Source organism: Poecilia formosa, unplaced genomic scaffold (assembly GCF_000485575.1).
Source record: "Poecilia formosa unplaced genomic scaffold, Poecilia_formosa-5.1.2 Scaffold81, whole genome shotgun sequence".
Lineage (NCBI taxonomy): Eukaryota > Metazoa > Chordata > Actinopteri > Cyprinodontiformes > Poeciliidae > Poecilia > Poecilia formosa.
In genome coordinates, this window is record NW_006800020.1 from 473,532 (window position 1) to 496,721 (window position 23,190).

A 23,190-nucleotide genomic window follows, 5' to 3' on the forward strand; every position below is an offset into this window, starting at 1 on the left:
CCCTTTAGAAAACCCAGCAAAGCGTGTTGATACGTTTGTCACTAACTGTAAAACAGGATCAAGTTTTGTTTCTTTAGTTTTCTGTTTTTTACACCATCATTCCTCTGCCGTGCAATTTGCACAAGACGTTAATGCCTTGTGTTGTCACCCCTCAGGGAAGAATAGTTGTTTTTTTTGTTAGTTTTTTTTTTTTTTTTGCCTTTCTATTTGAGAGGACTTTTGTTTGTATTCATCGTGTTTAGTTGAGTGAATATTGTTTGTTTGTTTCAGGGACGTTTCCATAAGAGGCGATTAAAATTAGAATTTAAGAATTGATCACTGAGTTCACATTTCAAGATACAGTTGAAACCAGATGTATATTTACACTTTGTTAAAAAGATACAAGCATGTTTTTTCTCATTATCTGTCTTTATATCAAACTAAACAGCCTGTTTTGAAATCATTTGCAATTGCCCTTTTTTGGTTTCCCAAAGAACAAAAAAAAGAAAAAAGCAATCAAGGGGTTAAAGAAACTTAAATTAAAATAAAAATCAACCTTTTAACCAAGAAAAACCGGACTTTAATTTGAAAAAAAAAAAGAAACCTAAAAAGGCCAAAAACCCAACCCAAACGGAAAAGAAAATAAGGGCAAGAATGCCGCAACTTAAAAAAAAAAAAAAAAAAAAAGTTTCCCATTTTGTGGAAATATTAAAACATCTCAAGACATCAGTCTTTCAAATGGACAATGACTTAAATTATGCCACCTAATTAGTTGCAAAGTGGCTCAAGGATAATGGCCAACGTTTTGAGGTTGACATCACAAAGTTCTGATCTCTAAGCTAAAAAGGTTTTGTGTGAGCAAGGCTGCCAGCAAACCTCACCCAGTTACTCCAGTTCTGTCAGGAGGAATGGGCCAAAATTCCAGTAAACTATTGTGAAACGTTTATAAAAAGGAAGGGGAAAAGACCTAAGTTTTACATCTTCAAACCAAATATTAGGAACATGTCTTTAAAGATTTTTCTTTAACTTTTCTTTAATTATCCTGACAGTGAACAAACAGAAATACTTTTACTAATCCTAACCTAACTGACCTAAAATAGAGCCTGGTCAGACAATGAGAGAAATAAAAAAATCTTTTTTATAAGTAGTATGTAAATATTTGGTTTTAACTGTATGGAGCTTTCAGCCAAGAAATCAAAACAATGATCTTATCACTTTTGCAATCTTCACTTTTTCAGCACAAAACATTTTTTTTCTATCGGAAAAGAAAAAAAAATATTGATTTCAGATGGTGTCATCAGGGTCTTTACAAATGATTACCCTCTTTGTTAGAAAAACCAAAATATTCTTATGCAATACTGAATCGGTTGTGTTTGGGTTGTAGTAGATCTGCTGTACCTGTACTTATGTTCCAATTCTCTTTGGATATTATGCACAAGCCCTCTCTATATGACTAGTTAACCTCAGTCTCCGAGCAAAACAACCCCTCCCGCCCCCAGTCTGGAGCACTGCTAGACAATCCAGGTTTGTGAAAGATGTCTGTGGCCCCCGATCAGAACAGCACATAGAAAGGATGCGGTGTGAATGCTCAGGGAGGTGGAGTGGGAAGGCCTGAGGCGTACCTCGATTGGCCAGGTTTTTAACGTAGCACACTGAACTTTGCAGTTCCTACTATGGGTAATTTTTTATTTTCTATTTTTTTAATGGTGATTTGGCTGCTTTCCTTTGAAATGATTTGTTTTCGACACATTTTCTAGTTGCATAACTACCAAGTATTTTTCTCTCACACAGCTATGGTCTGCCACTCTCAAAGCGCAAAAAGGTGAGCCTGCTTAGTGGCTCTATGTGATGCATTCTACAAAATATTATGAGCAATATGCCTTGTGTTGAAATTACGGGTCTCTACATTGCAGTTATCTGCCTTTTTTTTATTAATTCTATCCATCCAGTATGTTTACACTTTGTACCAAGAAGTAATAATAATCCCTTCAGTTTCTTTTTCGTCTTCAGATGTGCTTGTGTGGTTGTGATAGGAGAAAAGAAAACAGTCATCAAACACACTATTACTTTGGTACAATTATGAACTGCGACTAAAATATTATGTCTTGTTTCAGTGGCGGTTTTTGATAGTGGCCATATAAGCAGTTGCCCAGGGTGGCATTTCAAAGGGGTCGCACAACCACTAGATATACATGTAAATGCACTGTATTGTATCCCATCCCAGAGTCTCAGTTAAGTTCTTGCATTTTAATTGGTGGGGTTGTGGGCACTAGAGAGAGTCATTGGCCCAGGACACCATGAATGCAAGAACCGCCACTGTTCCTTTTTGCTCTTTTTCCCCCCCCCCAAGTTTATGTGTACTATTTAGTCTCTGTGTAGTATACAGTAAAAATGTGTTGTTCCTTCTGTCTCTGCTATGTTGTCTGTTTGTAAAAAGCAATAGTCTCTGTATGTGCGTGTGTGTGTGTATGTGTGTGTGTATGTGTTTTGTTCTTACGATGTGTGACTAAAATAAAAAATAAAAAAAGAACCCAGACAAGGCTTTAATAATTACAGAGGAACAGGGTTATGTGAATAAGGACATTTTGGTTTTAATTTTAAAGAATTTAAATAAAGGACAAAGGTTTGGAAATGCTGAGCTGGATCCATCCATATTAAGTATAAGTTTTTGGTTTTTTTGTTGTTGTTTTTATTTTATTTAAAAAAAATAAATAAAGAGAAGCATAACATAACGCCTTGAGCAATTCAGCAATGTACAACAATTCTGCGGGGGTAACAAAGAGCAGTACCACATTTCGAAAAACATGCTTTTCCTGCTGTGTTGGTCAGGTCGGCTCATAATGGGGGAGGGAAAAAAAATCCTTTCTTTTTTAACAACATGCCAGAGTTTGGAGACTTCTGTGGCCGCAGATTGTTAAAGCTGGCGTTATGTCACGCTTAAAAGCTGCCAGCATGTGCTGTAGCCCAGAATTTTGAATCTGTCATTGCATTTTTATTAAACTCATCTTCCAAAGCACAGGTGATAGGAATTTTAAGATTAAAATTCTGTTTAAGGACAATAGCTTAAAAAGCAAAAAAAAACAAAAAAAACAAAAACAAAAAGATAAAAGAAAAGACGCAACCTTTAGCCATAATTGAATGTCAAGCAATAATATATGTTGGTGTATTATTTCTCATTCTTTTGTGCATCTGCATGTAAATACACCCTTTTATTTATCACAATTCTTTTTTTCTTTTCTCTTTTTTTTTTTTTGTGTCGATTTTTGTGGACGTCTCATTTGTATATTTGACCGGTTCGGTTCCCAGGTGGAGAACATAGAACTTGACATGGCCTGTATTACTGTATGTGTTCCTTTTCTCACTCTCTCCCTCATTCTTGGCTGTTTTTATTCATCATATTTAATATTATTATTCTTATGGATCACATGTATAAAGGTAGCTTTGTAACTTCTGTCTGTATAGGTAAGAGGAAAATACTGCTACTAAGGCCTACCCAGTGAAAATATTTATCTGTTTATCGATTGCATCATATTGTACGATGAAGCTGTTTCTACTTTGCTTCCCTCCTTTAGGATTAGTTTGATAGAGATAGGGGTGTGCTGACATTTATTTTGTGTTGCCCTAACGTGTGGTGCTAGGTAACTTAATTTTGTGAACCAAGTATTGATTCCTAAGCCTGGCCACCCTATTAGTTCAATAATTTTATTGCCTATTAATGTATTATTGATATTAGGACTCAACGAATTATAATGATGATAATAAAAATGATAGTGGTAAAAGAGAAAAAGAAGTACCCAGACAGCACCTGTATCAGTGTGCTAGCTCTGGGATATTGCACTTATTTCCTTCTGGCTTATAGCAAAACTAGAATCTGCTCATTTTAAAAACTATTTAAGGTCGCTTTTCTGGATTTTTTGTGGAGAAATCCTGATTTTCAAACCGAAACAGCAGTATATATATTTTTTTCTTTCTCTTTCCCGATTGTAAGAAAAACCACTCACTGAGGCTGTAGCTCGTCAGGTCTTTAAGAAGTTAACTATTTTACCTCGTGTGTCTGCATCGTCCCTTACTTGACGTGGGATTGTGGTGCTCGGGTTTCTGTATGTTTCAATGGCCCTGAAAGGGTATTCAGACCAGTGACATATTTTTATTATTATTATTATTATTATTATTACTGCCTCACATAAAGTGTTTAAAAACCTGACATGAAAGGATTTGCCATCTGATGACAAAGTCGGCTTTTTTCTTCTTCTCTGTAGCAAAATCACTAAGAAAATGCTCGCAATAATAAACAAAGTATCACACTGAGTGCCTCTCGGTGTAACGAAATGCATACATGGTTTTGATTGTCCTTTTTTTATTTTCCAAACGTGTACTGATGTTGACAATGTATTTTTTACATAAGGAGAAAATCTCACCCCCACTTGTTTAAAAATGTTCTTTTTTTTTTGTCTTCATGTGTTTTGACATTTTTTGGTGCATTATGTTGAAAGGGTTTTATGTATAGATGTCATCCCTCTCACCTTGATTTCAGAAGGTCTTGGAAGTTTGTTTTTATATTGATCTCAAATGGTCAATAAAAGCTTGCAGATAAGTTATTACCCGAAATGATCACTTGCACATTTTCTTTTTTTCTTTGAATTTTTTTGTTGTTGTAATAATTTGACATTTCTACATTTTCTGCTTGTGGTGTAATCTTTTTTTTCATCACTGCAAACAGAAGATTTGCTAATACATTGTAAATTCTGTATTAGTACGTGTTTGTAAAACAAGCATACAGCACATCTGGTTCCTTTTAATGTTCTATGTTCATTGTGAGCTGAGTCGATTTGGGTTAACTCCACACATGAAGGTTGGGTGGAGCGGTGTTCGATGCTTCTTTTCCTTGCAAAGTAATTTAAAAAAAAAAAAAAAAAGGCCCAAACTAGTGTGTGTTTGACACAGATTTCTAAGTCACACATTTGCTACTGATCTTAAATGGCGACGGTTGATCATGAACCTTTTTATCCAGCTCTTTTGAACTCTCTTTAGCAGGTAGTCTAATTCACAAATGTAGTTTTGCTCCTTCTTGTCTGATTCTTAAATATGAAAATAAGTATTTTGATTCATTTTGTAAATACATCTGTAAAGAAGAATAAGAAATTTAATGTTGTCTTTTAAATACTTTTCATTCTAATATGAATGTTGTTATATTGTACTTAGAAACTGTACCTTTAATATTACCTTTATTAAAAGTGCATTGGACACATCGATTTTAGATGTGCTTTATGTGCTGTTATCCCATAATAAAATTTACCGCTTGTAATGGGCTTCGTTTTTCTCTGATTGTTCATCTGTCTCACTTTGCCTGCCCTTCGTTCTGCTCACATAAAAAATTAAATCAGCCTAAAGATTTCTACCACCACCTACAATAACACAACACTTACTTTTCAGTCCCAGACACTTTTAGAATTTTCATGAATTTATTAATAAATATGGAAATATACCTCTACATCTCCATAAAAGTTTGGATATTGAAATGTTCATTTGAGTAATTCATTTCAAGGAAAAGAACTTAAAATACATTTACACAGAGTGAATTATTTCAAGAGTTTATTCCCTCTCATGAAATAATGCATACATTTACTGAAAGTTAAGTGGAAGGAAAACATGTTCATTACAAAATACACTGTTCAATGGAAAGCTTAATGAAAAGAAAATGTTTTCTGTCGAAAAGAGAAGAAAACACAGGTGGCTGTGTACTGCATTGAACATGAGGAGTAGCTCTATTCTGAAAGACTATTGAAAAAGGTTATACAGCTGGCTGTTCAGATTGTCGTATCCAATAATATTTCCTGAAAGTCAAATCGAAGGAAAAACAATAATTGCTGAAGACACTGGTTGTTTGACCACTTAATGGAAAGTAAAATAGAAGAAAAAAATTACAGAAACTTGCTTAGACTGCTGTTTCCTAGTTTGTTCATAGACTGTATTCACTGCTGTATCCATGTGTATTAATGGAAAGATAAGTGGAGAAAAATGGGTGGAAAAAAGAAAGTGAACAAGTGACCAGGACCACCGCCTTTAAAGGGCTGCAAAAAAAAAAAAGAATCAAGACAAACATTTAAGAGTTGGGAGAGGGGGAGACTTGCATAACACTGACTCTGGGTTGAGTCAGTGCTTCAAGATCCACCACACACAGACTCCTCTACAATATAGGGTTAGAACTGTTTGTGTTTAGACGTTTGGAGTTAGATGTAATCAACATAAATAAATGACTGAAATATATCGCTCTGTGCATCATACATCTATATAAATATCAATGTTGCATTTTGAATTACTGAAATGAACTTTTCATTCATGTTAATTTAAATGTATGTACCATTTGCATGACCTAATCAGCTAAACCCCAAGGTCTGAAATATTTCTTTCTTCTCAGTGTTTCTAGCACCTTGTGATACTGAGCAAAAATCAACTGCAAAAACCTCACATACCATTTTCTGCACACAAGGCTGAACTCCTGCAGTTGTAAGCTTGAAGCAAAAAATATTCTATTTTAATGAATGACTCAATTTCCCTGCAAGGAATATAAATTTTTTATCACTTTTTTACCATGTTATGCATTAGAGATCTTGATGAGGCTTGGTGAACAGCAGTGTGATAAAGTTGTGGAATAATTTGCATAATTTGAACTTCTTCCATATGTAGACTATTGATGTTATCTCCTTTAGACTAGGTGTAAGAATGTCATCATCAATAACTTGGTGCAAAAAAAAAAAAAGACTACTTGTGTTAAACTCTTGCTCCCGCATCTTGTATTTCAGGCTGTTTGTAGCACAAGGGACATTCTGGAGAGGAAGCTGACATTATTATGGTTAAGGATGCCAAATACTGGAGAATAAATCATAATAGGTTTGCCCACATACTGTGAAAAGTCTACAAATCATAATGGAGACTCTAGTAAATAATTTCTAACTTTATCCATATAGCATGAGAATTATTTTACACAATTTAGCAGAAAAATAACTACATCTGTTAGGAGGGATGACATAATTTAAAAAATGTGTACTAACCTTGCTGTACAAGTGTGAAAACCCTTAATCCAATTCTTTTCACCTCCTGATTTCTGTATTCAGTCTTTTTGAGTTCACAGCTACCATAAATTATAATGAATTTCATGAATCTTACATAAAGCTCAGCTGTCCTGCTAGGATTTTTCCTGACTTTTCGTTTGTTATATGATGAAGGAATGCATGCAATTCTGAGAGCCGCTATGTATCTGTGCTTGAATATACTTAAGGATTTTGACAATGTATTAGAAACAGCTTCACTGACACTGGCTGTGTGCAAAAACAAGGAATTTAACTTTGATTTTAACTGCTTGCACATACATCAAGTATAAGTAGATAAACATTAGATGAAATAACATAAAATATGGAAGTATGCACAGACATTTTTTATGCAAAGTGGAGAGAAAGAAAGGTAGTTTGTAGTAGTGCAAGTTTGCTTATTTATTTGCTTATTTATTTCACAGGAGAGCAGCTGACCACTCAGGTTGTAATGTGTTCATTGTATCTAGCCAACAGGAAGCAATTGTCATGCCATCATTAGATCCAGGTCTATTGAACCAAATGGATGTACTGACACCTTGATGATATGGGGTGGTATTGTATTATATTATATTATATTATATTATATTATATTATATTATATTATATTATATTATATTATATTATATTATATTATATTATATTATATTATATTATATTATATTATATTATATTATATTATATTATATTATATTAAGCTTGCAGCCATCATGCAAACGTTAAAAAAAATATTACAGTGTATTACTGTTTACGTCCACTGGGGGCAGTAATGCACACAAAGAACATCAATGCTACTATATTTGTAACAGACAAAGAAGGTTGCCTGCAATGCAAACGGTTTTCAGGGAACGATGAAGTTCACTTGCTCTAACACCAACTTTCGTTAGGTTCTGCTTTGTTTTTCCTAACGGTTGACAACAATGGAGCTGGTGTGGTGAGTAACGTTATGAGTCTGTACCGCCGGGGCTTTGAGACAGTCGGAGGAATTCATCTCCACGCTGAACTCACTCACTGAATATTGTACTTTTATGGCTGTATGAAACCAGAGCAAACATCCTGAGACTGAAAGAGGCAAAGGGAAAGTTATTAACAACACACACATTATGTGTTTGACAGACAGTTGAACTGCGTTGGTCTAAACTGAATAGAACGAAACTCATCCTCTTCAGTGAAGAGATGAACTTGTATTGTTGATTAGCAATACAATTGTCATAAAAAAGCTGCTTTTAAAAACAAAGTCAGGGCTTGATTTATAACAAATAAAACAATAGAAGTATCCGTTTTAATGCTATGGTACATTAAAAAAAATTAAACATTATTACAGTATACATTTATCATTCACTAACTTAGTTATTCAGTGGTTATTCTGTCGCTTATAGTTTATGAATTGAAGGGTTTTTATTACATAATGCTATATTATGGCCTACACAAACATGAGTAAAACTGCTGAATTGACTGTTATCCAGCAGGCAGTCAATGGCACACTCCACAAATTCAGTGCAGCAATCCACAAGGTCATTTTGGAGCTATGATCCATGCTTCCCTGTGTTAACAAGCTTTATGAAGAAGCTATTTCACTTTACACCTTTTTAGGACCCGGCTCTTGCACACACTGGTGAAAGAACCAACAATTAACAGAAATAAATTATTTAAATATATCTTTGTGTGTAATGAGTCTTTATTCAATGAGTTTATATAATTTGACGTACTAAGTGAAATCAAATTTTGGCTTTATTCTAATTTATTAAAATGCACATTGACATTGATTGTAGTTCATCTTATTCAGAAATATTCTTCCATTGCACAAATTCGTAAATGTTTGTTTTCTAGCTAAAGTAATTTAGGGAGTTACTGATTACTTCATTAGTTAAATAATTATATGTTACTTTCAACTTCCTTTTAATGACAGGGATGATGACGCGCCTCCTGACGGTCCTTTCTTCACCAGAGACCTTTATGACAAACATTCACTCGCACCACCTATCAAAGAACGTTGGGCCTGTCTTCAAAGGTTTGCTTGCAAAAACTGAATCACTATGCTAATAAGCAACTTCATGTGCATTTTTTTTATTTATTTTTTGTCTGTTGTAAAGTTAACCAGCAAGTGTTCCATTAATCTTTTTTAACACAACTATTTCTAGTCCTGCAGAGAACACCGACGTAAATCAAGAGTGTGAGGAGTCTGCGGAAGACCACAGTGCTCCTTCCCGAAAAAATGCTGCAAAGTTTAAAGGCAGCCAAGCGTCCGCCTGGGAGAGCTGTGACAGTGATGGCAGTGATTCTGTGGAACCAAAAAAGAGCAAGAGAGAGAGAACGTCCTGTAAAAAGACTGAGACGGAGATGGATGTTGCTTATCCTGAACCCAGGCTTCCCTATCCCTGCTTATCCAGCCTGTCCACCAAAGATCAGAAAACTTATGTTGGTTATTTGATGAACACGAAGAGCAGATGTCTTCCAAAGGTTCAAGCTTTCTTCATGAACTGATATAAGAGGTACTTCAGACCTGTTTATTGTCTTGACGTTCACATAATTTTTGTCTATAATTTACTCTGTTTCAGAACTTAATATTGCGAATAAACAATGAAGTTGTACAGTTCACGAAGTACCTGCAGGATGTTGCTAAAATATGTGCTGAGGACTACAACTTCATAACACAAGGAGCTATGCAGTACACAGAGGTACTTGAATGTAAAGGCTTGTATTTACTATAATCTGTTAGGGCTGGACAATATGGCTGTAAAACGTATCAAAGCGTTTCATATTAGTTGATAGCAATAATTGTCAATATCCATAATTATTGATTAGTTTTTGTTTTAAATGTCTGGAATGCTGCCAAACTTGTGTTATGACCTTTTCTGTTTTATTCAGTTTTCACTTAATGCTGTTTTTTTTTAAAGACGTTATTGGGCATGGTGGCAAAAACTGAAACTGTTGTTGTACAAGTTACTCAAGAAGTTGTTGCTAGGTAACCAAAAGAGTGAGTTAGTTGATGCCAACTAACCTTGCTTAGCTTGCCGTGAGAGGTTGAGCAGCTAAAGGCTTTCCTTTGCCTTCGTCCCCCAGAATGCTGTGTGCTTCTGAATCAGAGTCCAGTGAATATTGTATGAATTGGATATTGAATATTCCATCATATGTATTGTCTATTGATATTGACCAGGTGTCCATCACGATATATATATTGATATTGATTTATTATTCAGCCTTGGGATCAATACTGTGCGGAAAAGTGCACAAAGAAACTCTAAATGTTTTTCAGGAGTTTTTTACAGCGTGTTTAGAGTCTGTGAAGTCACTTCCTCAGTTCTACCAGATCCATGAAGTGACCAGTTTGACAGGAGGAACGTTTAATCCAGGGCTGGCACTCACATTTGAGAAGCAGCTCTTGGCAATGGTAATACATTCCTGAACTAATCTCAGAAATATTAGCTTGTATCATTATCTTCTTTCGTTACACAAAGTTCTCGCTTCAAGTTTTGAACTGCAGAATCAGCCTTGTGTTGATTAACTTTGTCTCTTTCCACGTTTGCACCCATTATGTCTCCAGGGCACTGTGAATATCACCGACCACAAGATGGTGCCTGCTGATGCACAGCTTGCATCCGATTATCACAGTGTTTCATCAGCGAATCCTCCAGCTAAGAAAGCCGAGGACAAGCATGCTGTAAGCAATTGTCTCACTTGTTTTAATTGCTGCATTAGAAAAAGCAGAGATGTTTTACTGGTGGAATTGAATTCCTGATTGCGTGTCTGTTGGTAACCGCTTTTACTCTCCTGCACTCTTCAAAACAGACACCAGAGGGTGCTGGTGTCTTAATTTGTCTAACCGGTGTTTCTGAAAGAAACGTCTTGTGTTGCACAGAGCCCATTGAGTTACAACACCAACATTTAAATTAGTTTGAATACTTCTTGCTTTACCCCACAGAGGATCAGCAGTGACGGAAATGCAGAAAAACTGTGTGCTTATTATGAACCTCATGTCTGTCTGACGCGAGACGCCTTGGTGAGGCTTCTGGACAACCACGGCCCAGACTTTGGGGACCAATGGGAACTTCCTGTTTTGGTAAAAATAACGCCAGGAAAAGGTGTGTTCAATGTTTCAGATGCAGTGTGTGTACGGTTACTGCAAAATGCCCTCTTATTTTATCCAATTTAACATGGTTGTTACAGTACAGCATAGTCTAAATAACGCTTGTAAAGACGAATTTTGAATATGACTGAGATGTCGAGGTGATCTGAGATTCATGTAAAGAATGAAAGGTGTGGGGAAAAAATACATTATACATCAGGAGCATGTTGTGCTTCCTTTGCTAAGTGTTTTGCTAACATATTTAATTTTGTAGATGTTAATTTAAAAAGCATTAAGAGCAGAGTGACTTATTCCATGTTTTCTGTGTTCTCTAAATGGCTTACAGGACTTCTTAGGACTTTTTTTTAAACTTTCTGTTTGCTTCCCTTTACAGATTTGTTAATTGCATACCTTGTAGTTAAAGGAAAAGTTAGAAAGAAAACGGTTAAAGAGGCTAGCAGAATAAAGAAAGATGTTAATTTTACCCAGTAAAAGCTGACACATTATCACCACTAAAAGGCTTTCAGTGCAATTCTTGAATGTACTTAAAATATAAAGTGAGCTAAATGTTTATGATATTTTGAATTCTAATCCAAAGATGTGTGAGGGAAAAAAAGAAACATGGCTGCCTTACCAAATTTTGTTTATTTGATTAATGTTTATCTCTGAACACTTTTTCCAGGCAGCGGTAAAAGGAAGACTGTGTACATAGACTCACCTCTCCTGAAGCGTGAAGTGACAATAAGAGAGAGGAGTCACATCTATCACGAAGAAAGTCTGAAGCTCTCCATCGTGACAAATGGAAGTAAAAAAGTCTTCCATTTATTGACCGAGCTGCCCGCGTCTGAGCAGCAGCTCACACAGGTAAGCCAACGAGAAAGCAGGCATGATCCAGGATATAGTATGAAATACGTAATCGTTTCTTTAATCATCTTCTTATCGTTAGGAGGCCTCCGTGAGAGGTTGTGTGTCTGTCGAAAACAAAGGCCTTGACTTTGAGGTGGACCTGACTGACCTAGAGACTTTTGGAGAAACTACAACTAAAATGCCACGGACAAAAAAAACACAGAGTCAGCAGGATGAAGAAGGTCAAAGCGGTGGATCTTCAAGAACCCCAGCTGTGACCAAGCCAAACAATTCCAAAGAAACTCTCAAAGCTACCAGCTTTTCACAGGGAGGAATTAACTCTGCTCCTAAAAACAAAAAAAATATCAGAACAGAAACAAGTCAGCTGATGGTGAGCGAGCCTGAGTTGCAAAAGACCGAATCGTCCGGCTCTGACCAAAAATGTGATAAAGAGGAAGGTTTTACGGCAGATTCAGATGATGAGAAGCTGATCATTGATGAGGCTGGTTCTTCAGTAGCATTGCCCACAAATCAGTCAGAACCCTTGACTACAACATGCTCTGCAGACTCCTCAGTTACATCTTCCGTTCAGTCCACCCCTGCAAAAACGGTCTCCTCTCCGCCTTGTAAGCATACAAGGTCTAAACGAACCACCAGACAAACAAAAGCACCCGAGGATCAACTAGGCGAGATCCTGCGCATGCAAACAGCCATGTTCAAGTCCGGCAGTGAACCAGCTCCTGCCGTTAAGTCCCCAAGCCGCTGTGTGGGGCCCCAGCTCAACCCTCATACAACGTCCCTGGTTAAACCGTGTGTGTCGTCATATTTAGAAAGACACCAGAACGAAGATGCCGAGAGCCCTGTTGTTCCCGAATTTGCATCTGTTAACATCAGTCCTACAGAGCGCAAAAGTTAGTGCCGGTTTGCTTTGGTTTTGGTTGGTTTAATCTGTGTTTGTGAAACTTTAATAACGTGCAACTTTTTGTTGACCCCACTCAGAAATACTTTCAGAAAACCTTCAGGCTTGTGCAGAAGATGAACAAGACTATGAAGCTCCAGTGGAGGGGAATCTGCTTTACAAGCTTTACAGTCTGCAAGACCTCCTGGTGATGGTGCGCAGCTCTGTCTCTCTGACCCATACAAGAAAAGTAGGCAACAACCAGAACCAGGTGGGTTCACAATAACAAAGCTTTAGATTTGGTTTCCAAAGTTTTTTTTTTGTTTTTTTTTAACTTTTTCTTTGTTTTACTTTTTCTCATTTTACAAGCATAAACTTTTTTTTATTTGATCAGTATTTTATTTAATAGACTACACAACAGCACATAAATGAAGTAGAAGCAAAATATGCATGAATATTTTTCAGTGGTTAGATGACGTGACAAGCTGTTGATGTTTTTTTTTTTTTTAGTGTTTTATAAATATTTGATTTCATGTTAAATGTTATCTATGCTATAAAGTTAACCTGACAGGGATTGTGAATGGAAATTACAGGCTAGAACTACATTTGTAACATACATAGTGATATTTTTTTTTTTTATTTCTGCCATACGCATACAGAAACAAATTTATGGTAGCAGCTCCATACTATCTTCTGTGTTCTCTCCTAACAGCATGTGCCAGTTCATGTTTTACCCAAGTTGGAGTACCAGCTTTCTTACGGTGTTGAACGTCTAACGAACAGCGAGGCTTGCCAGCTGTGGACGGAGACGTCGCTTCACTCCAGCACAGCGCCTTACATTGGTAAAAAACAAAAAAAACAAAAAAAACACTCAAACTAAGACAAGGGATCGTCCTATTTTTTTGGGGGGAGGGATTAGTACTTATTTTCTTCAAAATAAGTATTGGAAAAATTGCTCAAGTAATGTTTGTAAATGTTTTCCCTCCTCCGCCGTGTCCATTGGTAACCATGAGACGAATCCTCCCACAAACCAGCAGAATAGTCATTCGATGACTCACTCTGCTGCTGTGGTTGTGTAGTTGTGAAGTTTACTCTGTTGCCATAGCTATGACCATATCTTCAATTACAAAGGGTGGAATTTGCAAAGCTAAGCTGAATGTTGTTTTGGGGTTTAGGTGCAGTACTAATGCATATTTTCAGCCAGCATCCTGCTTGCCTGTTGCTTAAAAGGAAGGGGATCACTCCTTCCATTCTTCTTCACTTGTCTTGACTTATGTAGGCATGGTCTGGTAATGCTACCTGTCTAGTAGATGGAACAGGTTTCTTTTCTAAAGAAAAATAAAGTATTAGTTTTTAAGAATTAGTTCACCCACTAAATTGTATAAAAATACTCGGTGACAAAACAGTGGTAACATTTCAGCTAAGTGGAATATTAGAAAGCATCTACTTGGTAATAAGGTTGTGCAACACAATCGACTAAGGAAAAGCTTCCTTCTTTGCTGGGCGGGTTCTAGTTTATCATGTGGCAGGTCTTGTGGCATTCCCCATCTGTGTTTGGGGAATGCCTGGTTGGAGACTCTATAAACACTCCATAACTGAAAGCGTTGTGGTAAGAAGCACTGCTCATCAGTTGCAGTCAGCTTGATGAAAAAAGGGGGATGGAGAAATGATATGCAATCATTGTAACCATTCCATTCTCTCTCTTTGGCCCTGCAGCTCACATCAATGCACACACATCTAAAGTTGCTCTGCTGAGGAAGTTGCCTGACGACTGGATGCAGAACATCTCCTGTGGGTTCAAGTGAGTGTTCTTACAGCAGATGTGTGCTCATGATTAGATTCCCCTAATCCACTCAAAATGATTACGTTACTTACAACCTGGAGGTGGAGATTTTGAAACTCGCTTACTTACGGGGCCCTCCTCTTTGGAGGGAGAGGGGGAGGGGTTGTACCTGTGATTGTCCTCTTGAGGCCACCATACTCTGGGGGGGGCCTGCGGATGTCTGGGGTTTGCCCTAATATTCAACATTCGTATAGTAAAATCTTCCATATAGTCCATACCTGTTCACTTAGTTTTTCTCATGGGCATTCTGACTGACGGAGGGCACTCAGGACCAGGACTTGAGAAACAATGAAAAGTCAAGAAAGTTTGTGGTTCTAATGTGACAAAATCAAGCAATGATTGTGGATTCTTGTATAAATCTCTGTATAAACTGTGAAATGATTCATAGAAGTTGTAATCCTACTGGATTATGATGAATGGAGCTGCACTTTGTCTTTTGCCTGTGTTAAAAAAAACAAACAAAAAAAGAGTTTTCTCATCTGTACTCGCTACTTGAAAACACTGACCAACATAACAGTAATGGTATTTTGATCGTGGAACGTATAGAACAAGGAATGCCTTGTGATGATAAAATTGCTGCTGGTCTTTTGGAAACTGTCTTAGTTTAACTGTTACAACCCAATTTAGTTCTCGTTATGCTTTTACACTCTAAACTACAATCAGTAGGATTTATGTTGCGTTACACCACTACATGTTTGCTCTCTTACAGTACAGTCTAAGGTGTGACTAAATTTGTCAGAGAACTTGTCAGGAAATGCTACAGGCAGCAGTGTGTGGGATGTGCTTCTCTTTCTCTGTTGCCACATTGATGATGATTGTGACACTGCTGTGTTGAGTAATTAGGCTGCAGAGCATTGACCTGCAGCTTTTGGTGGAATCACAGTTAGCATCACATGCAGCTGTCATGCTCTTGAGTTTGTCATCTCAGCGTTGAAATTGCTATCCAAGCCTAAATTATACAGAGGAAAGAAATGGTAATTTATTTTCTGTTCACAGGCCTTCCAAGTCTCTGAATATTCTGCACCACCTACTGAAAAAGCTAACTGGGTAAGTTATTTCCCTCACCTTGGTTTAAATTGTAGATTAGTAGCAAATTTGAATGCAAATGTTTAAACCTGTTGCACTATTCTGAGTTGCAAATTAAAATGACTTTGCACATATAAAACCAAGCAAAAACTTTAAACCAAGAAGCCTTGGCCCCTTAGAAGCAAGCAGCGAAGAAATTAGTCATTATTCAAGACTCCTGAACAACACTGGTTCTCTGTTCAAACTGCTGAAATATTCCCACAATCATCCTTTCAGCCTCAGGGAGAACTTATGGCATTATTCTTAGCCCTCCTTGTGTTTGTTTCACAATGGGTTGCTCAACCCGCTGCTTTCTTTAGGCGCCGTACGTTCCCATCATCACTCAGCCCAGAAACGAAGCAAAATAAGAAATCTGTGCAAGGTCACAACATGTTTCTCTGTGAAAGCCCTGTCTAAACTACACCGACCTCTGTTTGTTTGTCAGGTTGGACGAAGGTCAGTACTTGATCGTTCACAAAACTGGAGAGGCGTTTGTCACTCTGCTGAAAGCAGGAGGTGAAAAAGTGAGTCGAGGAGCTTACAACCTGCAGCAGAACCACGGCTCTGTTCCTCAGCCACCAAAGTTGGGTATTGTGCCTTGGATACCCATTGATCCGGCTGTGGTCCTTCCTTTCCACCAGCAACACGGCCGAGTTCCCTGTACTTTTCCTCCAAATACCTTTCAAAAGGTGCGTAATCAGTTAAATTTCCACAAAAAAAAAAAAAAAAATGTTGGAGGAAAAATCCTCTTCTTTGGGATTTTAGTATAGGATAGCTCTATATAATGTAGTACATAAGTATGAGGGGAACAAAGAATGTTTTTTTTTTTTTTTTTTTTTTTTTACAAATAAAAATACAATAATTATTGTATCGGTAAACAGACTATGTGATTTAATCTCAGTATAAATGGAATTGTTCTGTGCAGACCTCAGAGGTTTGACAGAGAACATCAAAGATATTGTAAAGACCAAGGAACATGTCATGGATAAACCAAGGTTAGGTTAGAATAAAATACTGTCCTGTCTCAGAACATCTCGCATAACATAGAACAGAGAACATGTAGTGATGTTGGACATGTAGTTTTTTTTTGTAAAAAACAAAAAAACAAATTGTAGAACCTTGTATTGGTTTCCCTCAGCATTAATGTTATGCTCTTCTTATGTTGCTCTATTGCAGAAAGTCCCAGTTGAATGCATAAAGGTTTCTAGAGGTGTAAAGAGGTGTAATGTTTTGAAACGTCAACATAATAAAGGGCTATTTGAGTGAGGCATCCCCATCTGTCAAAAAAAAAAAAAAAAAAAAAAGAGACCAAACTTGTTGAGAATTCTTTCAACTCAAAGATCACACTTGGTAAGTCAGTTCAAGAAACTAGAGAAACACAAAAAGTAAAATCCTGTTTCTTTCTGGTAGTTTGAAAAAGGTTCTTGGCTGTTATCTTATCAGACCGGGCTTGTTAGACAGAGAGAATACTTTTATTCGAGCAGTGATTGTTATTGCAGACAACAAAGATATTTTTTTTTGTTTTTTGTTTGCTTTTCTTTTTCTTTTTTTGAGAATTAATTTGCTAAAACTGTTTATTGCATTCTATTTCCCCATCCCTTTCAGGCAGCAAAAGATGGAAATTACAACCTCAGAGGTGGGCAGAAGAAGAACCCGAACGTCCAGAAGAACAAACAAACCAAACGTTCAGCCAGACGTAAAAAATACATAAAAAAACTTGTTGAGAAGTCTGTTTAAAAGCCAAATCCTTCCATTTCTTGCTCAGGTTATTCCGGACCAGTGTTACTGCTTTAAGCGTTTTAACAATGATGGCAATACCAGAACACCGTCATTGTAATTTTAAATAAATCTATTACATTTGCTGACATGTTTTATGTGCTTTGTTTAAAACTAATGTTTTGTAAAACCAGAATCAAAATAAACACGAATGTTCATGCTGCACAATGTCATGGATCATTTTCTTTCTAATGCGGACGCTGGCAGCGTGTGGGTTATCCAAATTAAAGAGAGAGCCTCCCGAACGGGCAGACCTGAGCGCGCTGGTTTAATGTTGGAAAGTTGCAGAGCTTGAAGGCCTTACTTGTTCCAACAGGGGAACAGGGTGGAGTCATGAGGTCATAGTACAGGGAGGGGATTGAAGCAATCTTTGCCACAAAAGTTCAGCTTTCACGCTCCATTCTGCCTAAACCTTCCAGGGACAAATCTCTGCATCATCTCAACATCTACAAGAAAGGTAATTCTGCAACGACATTGCTTCTTGGCGTCAAATAACCTCACATATTTAATCTAACTTTAAACAGCTGAAAGCTTAAGAGGTTTTTCAACTTCCAAAGACACTTGGAAGGACATGATTTTTCACATAACTTCCACTTGGCTGGCATGAGTCTCGTGATTTGCTCTGTTTGGATTCAGTTCTAGAAGTAGCTTTTGTGTGTGTGTGTGTGTGTGGGTGTGTGTGAGCAGTATCAATTTATTATCCCTCAGTTAAGTTCAGAAGCATTATTTCCAGGGTGTGTCCACTTTGGAGCTGTTGTAATGAAAGCGTAACGTGGAGCAGCAGAGACTTTAAATAGCCACCAACCACACTGTTGGTAGAAAATATTCCATATGTGATCCAGGTGGAAAGTTAAAATAATAATAATAATAATAATAATGTAATTCTTAACAAACATATTTAGAGTCATTGTGCCTCTGCTGAGAAGGCATTTCTTTCAGCTCAGACAATTTTATCTTCAGTCTAAGTAAACATGCCCTCTTGTTTTGTAAAGCCAAACAAGTCAGCAAGAAGATTAGAGAGGAATTTCAGCTCCGGCTTTTGTCTCTTTTTCAGAAAACTCAACATGGCTTTGGTTTCAGAGTTTCTGGGACAGCTGTCTCTCAATGTTGCGGTAATGTCAAACTTTTGTCTTGACAATTACAACTTTTTTTTGTTTTGTTTTTTTTACACAGATCAGATTCTTTATTTTCAAGCAGCAGTTGCATTATTTACAAATTGATTTGCTTTGTATTGCAGCATGAACCTCTGTACCCCACTGTGGTACCCGTTCGGGACTTTGACCCAGACAGAGATGCTGCCAGAATAGAGACTGCAATCAAAACCAAAGGTAGGACGCAGCTCTTTGTGTGACTGTGTGATGGTTTTGTCTCTCTTACAGAGGATTTGTCGGTACTTGAGTCAGCTTCAGTGTGGCCACACTGGAAACTCCTCCTCATCTGTGCCTCATAGCTGGCAGGGCTTCCTCTGTCTGCTGAATCAGAGTTATCTTTAACAGCCTGTCTGTTCTATTACAATGTTATACATGTAAGAGAGAAAACTATATTTTTTTTTTTACATCAAATTACACACATCAGTAGTGAGGCCCTGTAGCCTTCCTGTAGGTATTCCCTATAATTTTGAAGAAAAAATAAAACTGTCCTAATGTCTAAAGTTTGACCAAGAGTCAAACCATCTTAGTCAGGAAATGAACAAATGAACAAACAACCTAACACTGTAAGATAAAATTACTAATTGTCAAAATGGCTGTTAATCATTTTAAGTTAATTAAGTTTAAAATGCATATTGCAGATTGATTTACCAGAAATGGTTAATGGATTACAGAGGACCGATCAGAATAAAAGTGGGATGGTGGCCAAACATATTCCATTTTTGTTGATCTTCACATGGAAAAGTTGAATGAATCACCCAGCAAGACTCACAGCTGTTTCCTTGCAGACTGTGTACAATCTGTTCCTCTCTGCTAGGCAAAATATAAAACAACTTCAGACTCTGACAATGACATAAAATGTTTTGAACTTTTTAAGTCAGAAAAAAGTTCTACCTTCCCAGAACACGTCAAAACCACAACAGATGACATTCAAAACTGAATTTTATCTGTCAATGAGTGGTATCCGAAGAAGAGCTGAGCGGGTTCCTCAGAACTCTGCAGATTTTGTGCATCAAAGTTGATTTTGTATTTCAGGTGTTGTATTTCTTTTTCTCAGGAGTGGATGAGCAGACCATCATCGATGTCCTAACAAAAAGATCTTACTCTCAAAGGAGAGAAATTGCTTTCGCTTATGAAAAAAGAGCGAAAAAGGTACAGTAGGTTCAGGCACAAAATCAAAGCTTGCTTTAAAGCCCTTGCGTTTCCTTTTTGTGTAACCCTGCGGGACACATTGGGATTAAAGTGACGGCGTCATTATGTTTCCAGGACATGATCACAGCTCTGAAAGCAGCATTGTCTGGCAGTCTGGAAACTGTCATCCTCGGACTGATGAAGAGCACATCCCAGTATGACGCCTCAGAGATCAGAGGATCCATCAAGGTAAACGGCCTGAATTCGATCATTGAAGATTTCTGCTGCCCTCTAGTGGCCAAATGCCATCATATGTTTTGGTTTTCTGTAGAAGAGTTGAAGTGTGGAGGTGGATATCCCGCCAACCCTCAACTGCACCTCCAGTTTTAAACTGGGTTCTGATTAGAAAAACAGATCATGTTTCAATAAAACTATGACTCTCACCTTCTCACAACCATATGTTCCATTGGGAAATTGGTGAATGTATTATATTTTTTAAGAATCGCACAGAATTGAAATTGCCAACATGACTTTATAAAGCCAAGGTGATTAATGTGAGAACTTCTGTCTGTTTTTTTTTTTTGTTTTTTTTTAGGGTTTAGGAACAGATGAGGAAACTCTGATTGAGATCTTGTGCTCACGCAGCAATGATGAGTTGGTTGAAATCAAGAAAGTCTACAGTGATTGTGAGTTCAAAATGTCTCTGCTTTTCTAGAAAACAGCTGTTGTTCAGTGATTTGGAGATTTACATCTTAGACATGGATATTAATGCCAAAAATAACTCAGATTTTGTTTTATAGTATTCAAGAAAGATTTGGCAAAAGATGTGGCAGGAGATACCTCTGGAAACTTTGCTAAGCTGCTTTTGGCTCTGGTGGACGTGAGTGAAAAGTACGCATTTTTGTCATTTTGGACGCAATTCAGGTGGAACTAATAAAAGTCTTGTTTTTTTTTTGTTTTTGTTTTTGTTTTTTTTCCATTTCTGCACAGACGAAGAGAGACGAACCCAGTGCTATTGTAGACTATGAAAAGATAGATACAGATGCCAGAGTAAGTTTTCAATTGGTGTTATGTGTGTTAGTTTTGATGTATGGAGATAAATTAAATAATTTTACCTTCTTCTGTTTTAGAATAGAACAAAAGTTATCGCTTTAAGTAAACTTTAAAATGACATCTGCACGTCTTATTCTAGAAAAATTTACTACTAGAAAATTGAGATTCATACTGGTACATCATTGACATGATATGGTTTCACGGACTATATCATAAAGTTTTATCACAACAGTTACATGGGGACATCGGTGGGATTGTTGGTGATTTTTACCCCTGATATTTTTACCAGCAGGAAGTTTTTAAAAATTATTTTTGGTTGGATTGGTGTTCAGAATCAGCCATATTTTATAAAACAGGGGAGAAGAACCAATTTAAATGGAGATGGAGTACTATGGAATCTTTAAAAGTAGCTTACAATTTAATTATTTGAGATTTGAGCATTTTTAAAAATATTGTAAAAACTCATGAATAACATAAAAGTAATAAACATATATGCTGTGATTTAAGTATGTAGGTACTTTATAGATACAAGGTACTTTAGGCATTTAGGTGTAAAACACCTGCAGCAACTCAGTCATTTTGAATTAAATGAACAGTGAGTTCATTTAATTCTGATCATGCCATCATTTATGCCATTCTTGTGTGACTATATTTGAATATATTTGACTGTATTTCCATTTTGCTTCTGATCGCAACACTGCAAATCTACTGCAGCGACGCAGATCCCTGAGAGATTAGCGTGACAAATTGGTGTGTCCCCAAAAACGATACAGTAAGTCGCAAGCAGTGTAATGAAGTGGTTCTCCCTAATCAGGCTCTTTATGATGCTGGAGTGAAAATAAAAGGAACCGATGTCAACACCTGGATCTCCATTATGTCTCAGAGGAGCGTCCCCCACCTGCGCAAAGGTAACCACTTACCTGATTTCTGGTTCTCTGAAGTAGATTGGTTCTCTAAAGTCAAATATGTATAACCGTTTTTTTTTTTTTCTCTCTCTTTCAGTATTTGACAAGTACAAGAGTTACAGCCCCTATGACATGCAGGAGAGTATTGTGAAGGAAGTTAAAGGAGATTTGCAGAAGTCGTTTCTTGTGCTAGGTACTCTTAATCTTTTCTTTCATAATCCTCTAGATTATGTGTTGTTAAAGCCATTACAATATCACAAAAGAAAACAAGTTGTTGCTTCCAACACACAGAACTGTGGATTTAATCTGTTTGTGTTGCTTTTCCAGTTCAGTGCTTTGAAAACAAGCAGCTTTATTTTGCTAAAAAGCTGAATGAAGCCATGAAGGTATGTGCAAAGTTGTTTTGTTTTTTTTGCCCCTTTTCTCCTTCTTACAAATGGACTATTTTTTACTTCTAGCAATTATTTATTTTTAAAAAAATGTACTTTGTTACAGTCAAAATGTTCTGCAGAAAGACAAAAGAAGTCAAAGTTGGCAAAAATTTGTTGCACCGGTCTTACATCAGCTACTGTATTTTAAGTCAAAAGTATGGACAAGTTTAATGCTGACTCGTTCTCCTCTGCTTAGGGAAAAGGAGCCAAAGAGAAGATTGTGACCAGGATTATTGTGTCCCGCTGTGAGGTGGACCTGAAAAAGATTTGTTCTGAATACAAGGGCACCTTCGGGCAGTCCCTGCAGCAGACTATCACTGTAAGCAACCTCTTACTGATTAACTGTGAAGCATTTTCTATCACCCTGCTCGTCCCTTTATCTTTCTTTTCCCCCTCTACAGGAACATACCAAAGGAGACTACCAGAAGGCAATGCTCAGCCTCTGCGGACCAGACCAGTAATAACAGTCTTTCGATATCCAAAGGGTTTTCCAATCTCTTTGTACTGGAAATATGGGCCGACAACTGCACATTACAGCACAGACTTAGAAGTATGGTAGTGAAGAAGGAAAATAAAAATTAGAACTTAAAAAAAATCTGCTATTTATGATTGTTATACCAGATCATTAATACATTTTCTTTTCTGGACTACTGACTCTTTGTTTTCTTTCGTCCTAACATGCTGTTTTCATATTTTACCATCAGAGGGCGGTAAAGTTGCACAAAAGAAATGTTCCTGTGTCAAGTCCCTCGCTTCCTGTCTGAATATCTGCAGAAGAAATGCAGAGATTTAGAGGCTGGCAGGAAATATTTGACCATAAATTGCATGTTTGGTTTTAATCCATGCATCCGTTTGAATCATATAATATAATTTAAGTCAAAACTGATGTAAACTGTTAACTTTTCATCAGATGAGCTTAAGATGACTAAATTTAAACTACGAGTTTAATGTTTTTAAACCA

General features: G+C 37.0%; 2 protein-coding genes across 3 annotated transcripts; both read left to right on the forward strand.

Moving 5' to 3' along the window:
- Positions 1–7,867: 7,867 nt before the first annotated feature.
- Positions 7,868–17,727, forward strand: ice2 (interactor of little elongator complex ELL subunit 2). 2 transcript variants are annotated; one of them, XM_016673752.1, is made up of 16 exons: positions 7,868–8,001; positions 8,977–9,078; positions 9,209–9,527; positions 9,626–9,745; positions 10,324–10,458; positions 10,612–10,728; positions 10,990–11,149; positions 11,816–11,997; positions 12,080–12,890; positions 12,979–13,148; positions 13,590–13,719; positions 14,594–14,678; positions 15,717–15,767; positions 16,231–16,474; positions 16,711–16,780; positions 16,962–17,047. In XM_016673752.1, the coding sequence occupies exons 1-15, from the start codon at positions 7,988–7,990 to the stop codon at positions 16,723–16,725; spliced, it is 2,655 nt and encodes an 884-aa protein (XP_016529238.1). In that variant the 5' UTR covers positions 7,868–7,987; the 3' UTR covers positions 16,726–16,780; positions 16,962–17,047. The 2 variants fall into 2 exon arrangements, with proteins under 2 accessions (XP_016529238.1, XP_007556824.1); XM_007556762.2 differs by lacking the exons at positions 16,711–16,780; positions 16,962–17,047 and adding an exon at positions 17,391–17,727.
- Positions 12,904–22,876, forward strand: LOC103141222 (annexin A2-like). The gene is made up of 14 exons (XM_007556763.2): positions 12,904–12,916; positions 17,949–18,018; positions 18,616–18,673; positions 18,799–18,889; positions 19,767–19,861; positions 19,976–20,089; positions 20,436–20,526; positions 20,641–20,720; positions 20,831–20,890; positions 21,708–21,801; positions 21,896–21,991; positions 22,126–22,184; positions 22,426–22,548; positions 22,631–22,876. The coding sequence occupies exons 3-14, from the start codon at positions 18,626–18,628 to the stop codon at positions 22,688–22,690; spliced, it is 1,011 nt and encodes a 336-aa protein (XP_007556825.1). The 5' UTR covers positions 12,904–12,916; positions 17,949–18,018; positions 18,616–18,625; the 3' UTR covers positions 22,691–22,876.
- The last annotated feature ends 314 nt before the right edge of the window (positions 22,877–23,190 follow it).

Bases quoted from the DNA above. Each gene is read 5' to 3' on its own strand.
- ice2 (XM_007556762.2), top strand. The intron at 9,528-9,625 runs GTTCAAGCTTTC...ACTCTGTTTCAG, and splicing joins AGAGCAGATGTCTTCCAAAG to AACTTAATATTGCGAATAAA. The intron at 13,720-14,593 runs GTAAAAAACAAA...TTGGCCCTGCAG, and splicing joins CAGCACAGCGCCTTACATTG to CTCACATCAATGCACACACA.
- LOC103141222 (XM_007556763.2), top strand. From the start codon at position 18,626: ATGGCTTTGGTTTCAGAGTTTCTGGGACAGCTGTCTCTCAATGTTGCG. The intron at 20,721-20,830 runs GTGAGTGAAAAG...ATTTCTGCACAG, and splicing joins TGCTTTTGGCTCTGGTGGAC to ACGAAGAGAGACGAACCCAG. The intron at 22,185-22,425 runs GTATGTGCAAAG...TCCTCTGCTTAG, and splicing joins AGCTGAATGAAGCCATGAAG to GGAAAAGGAGCCAAAGAGAA.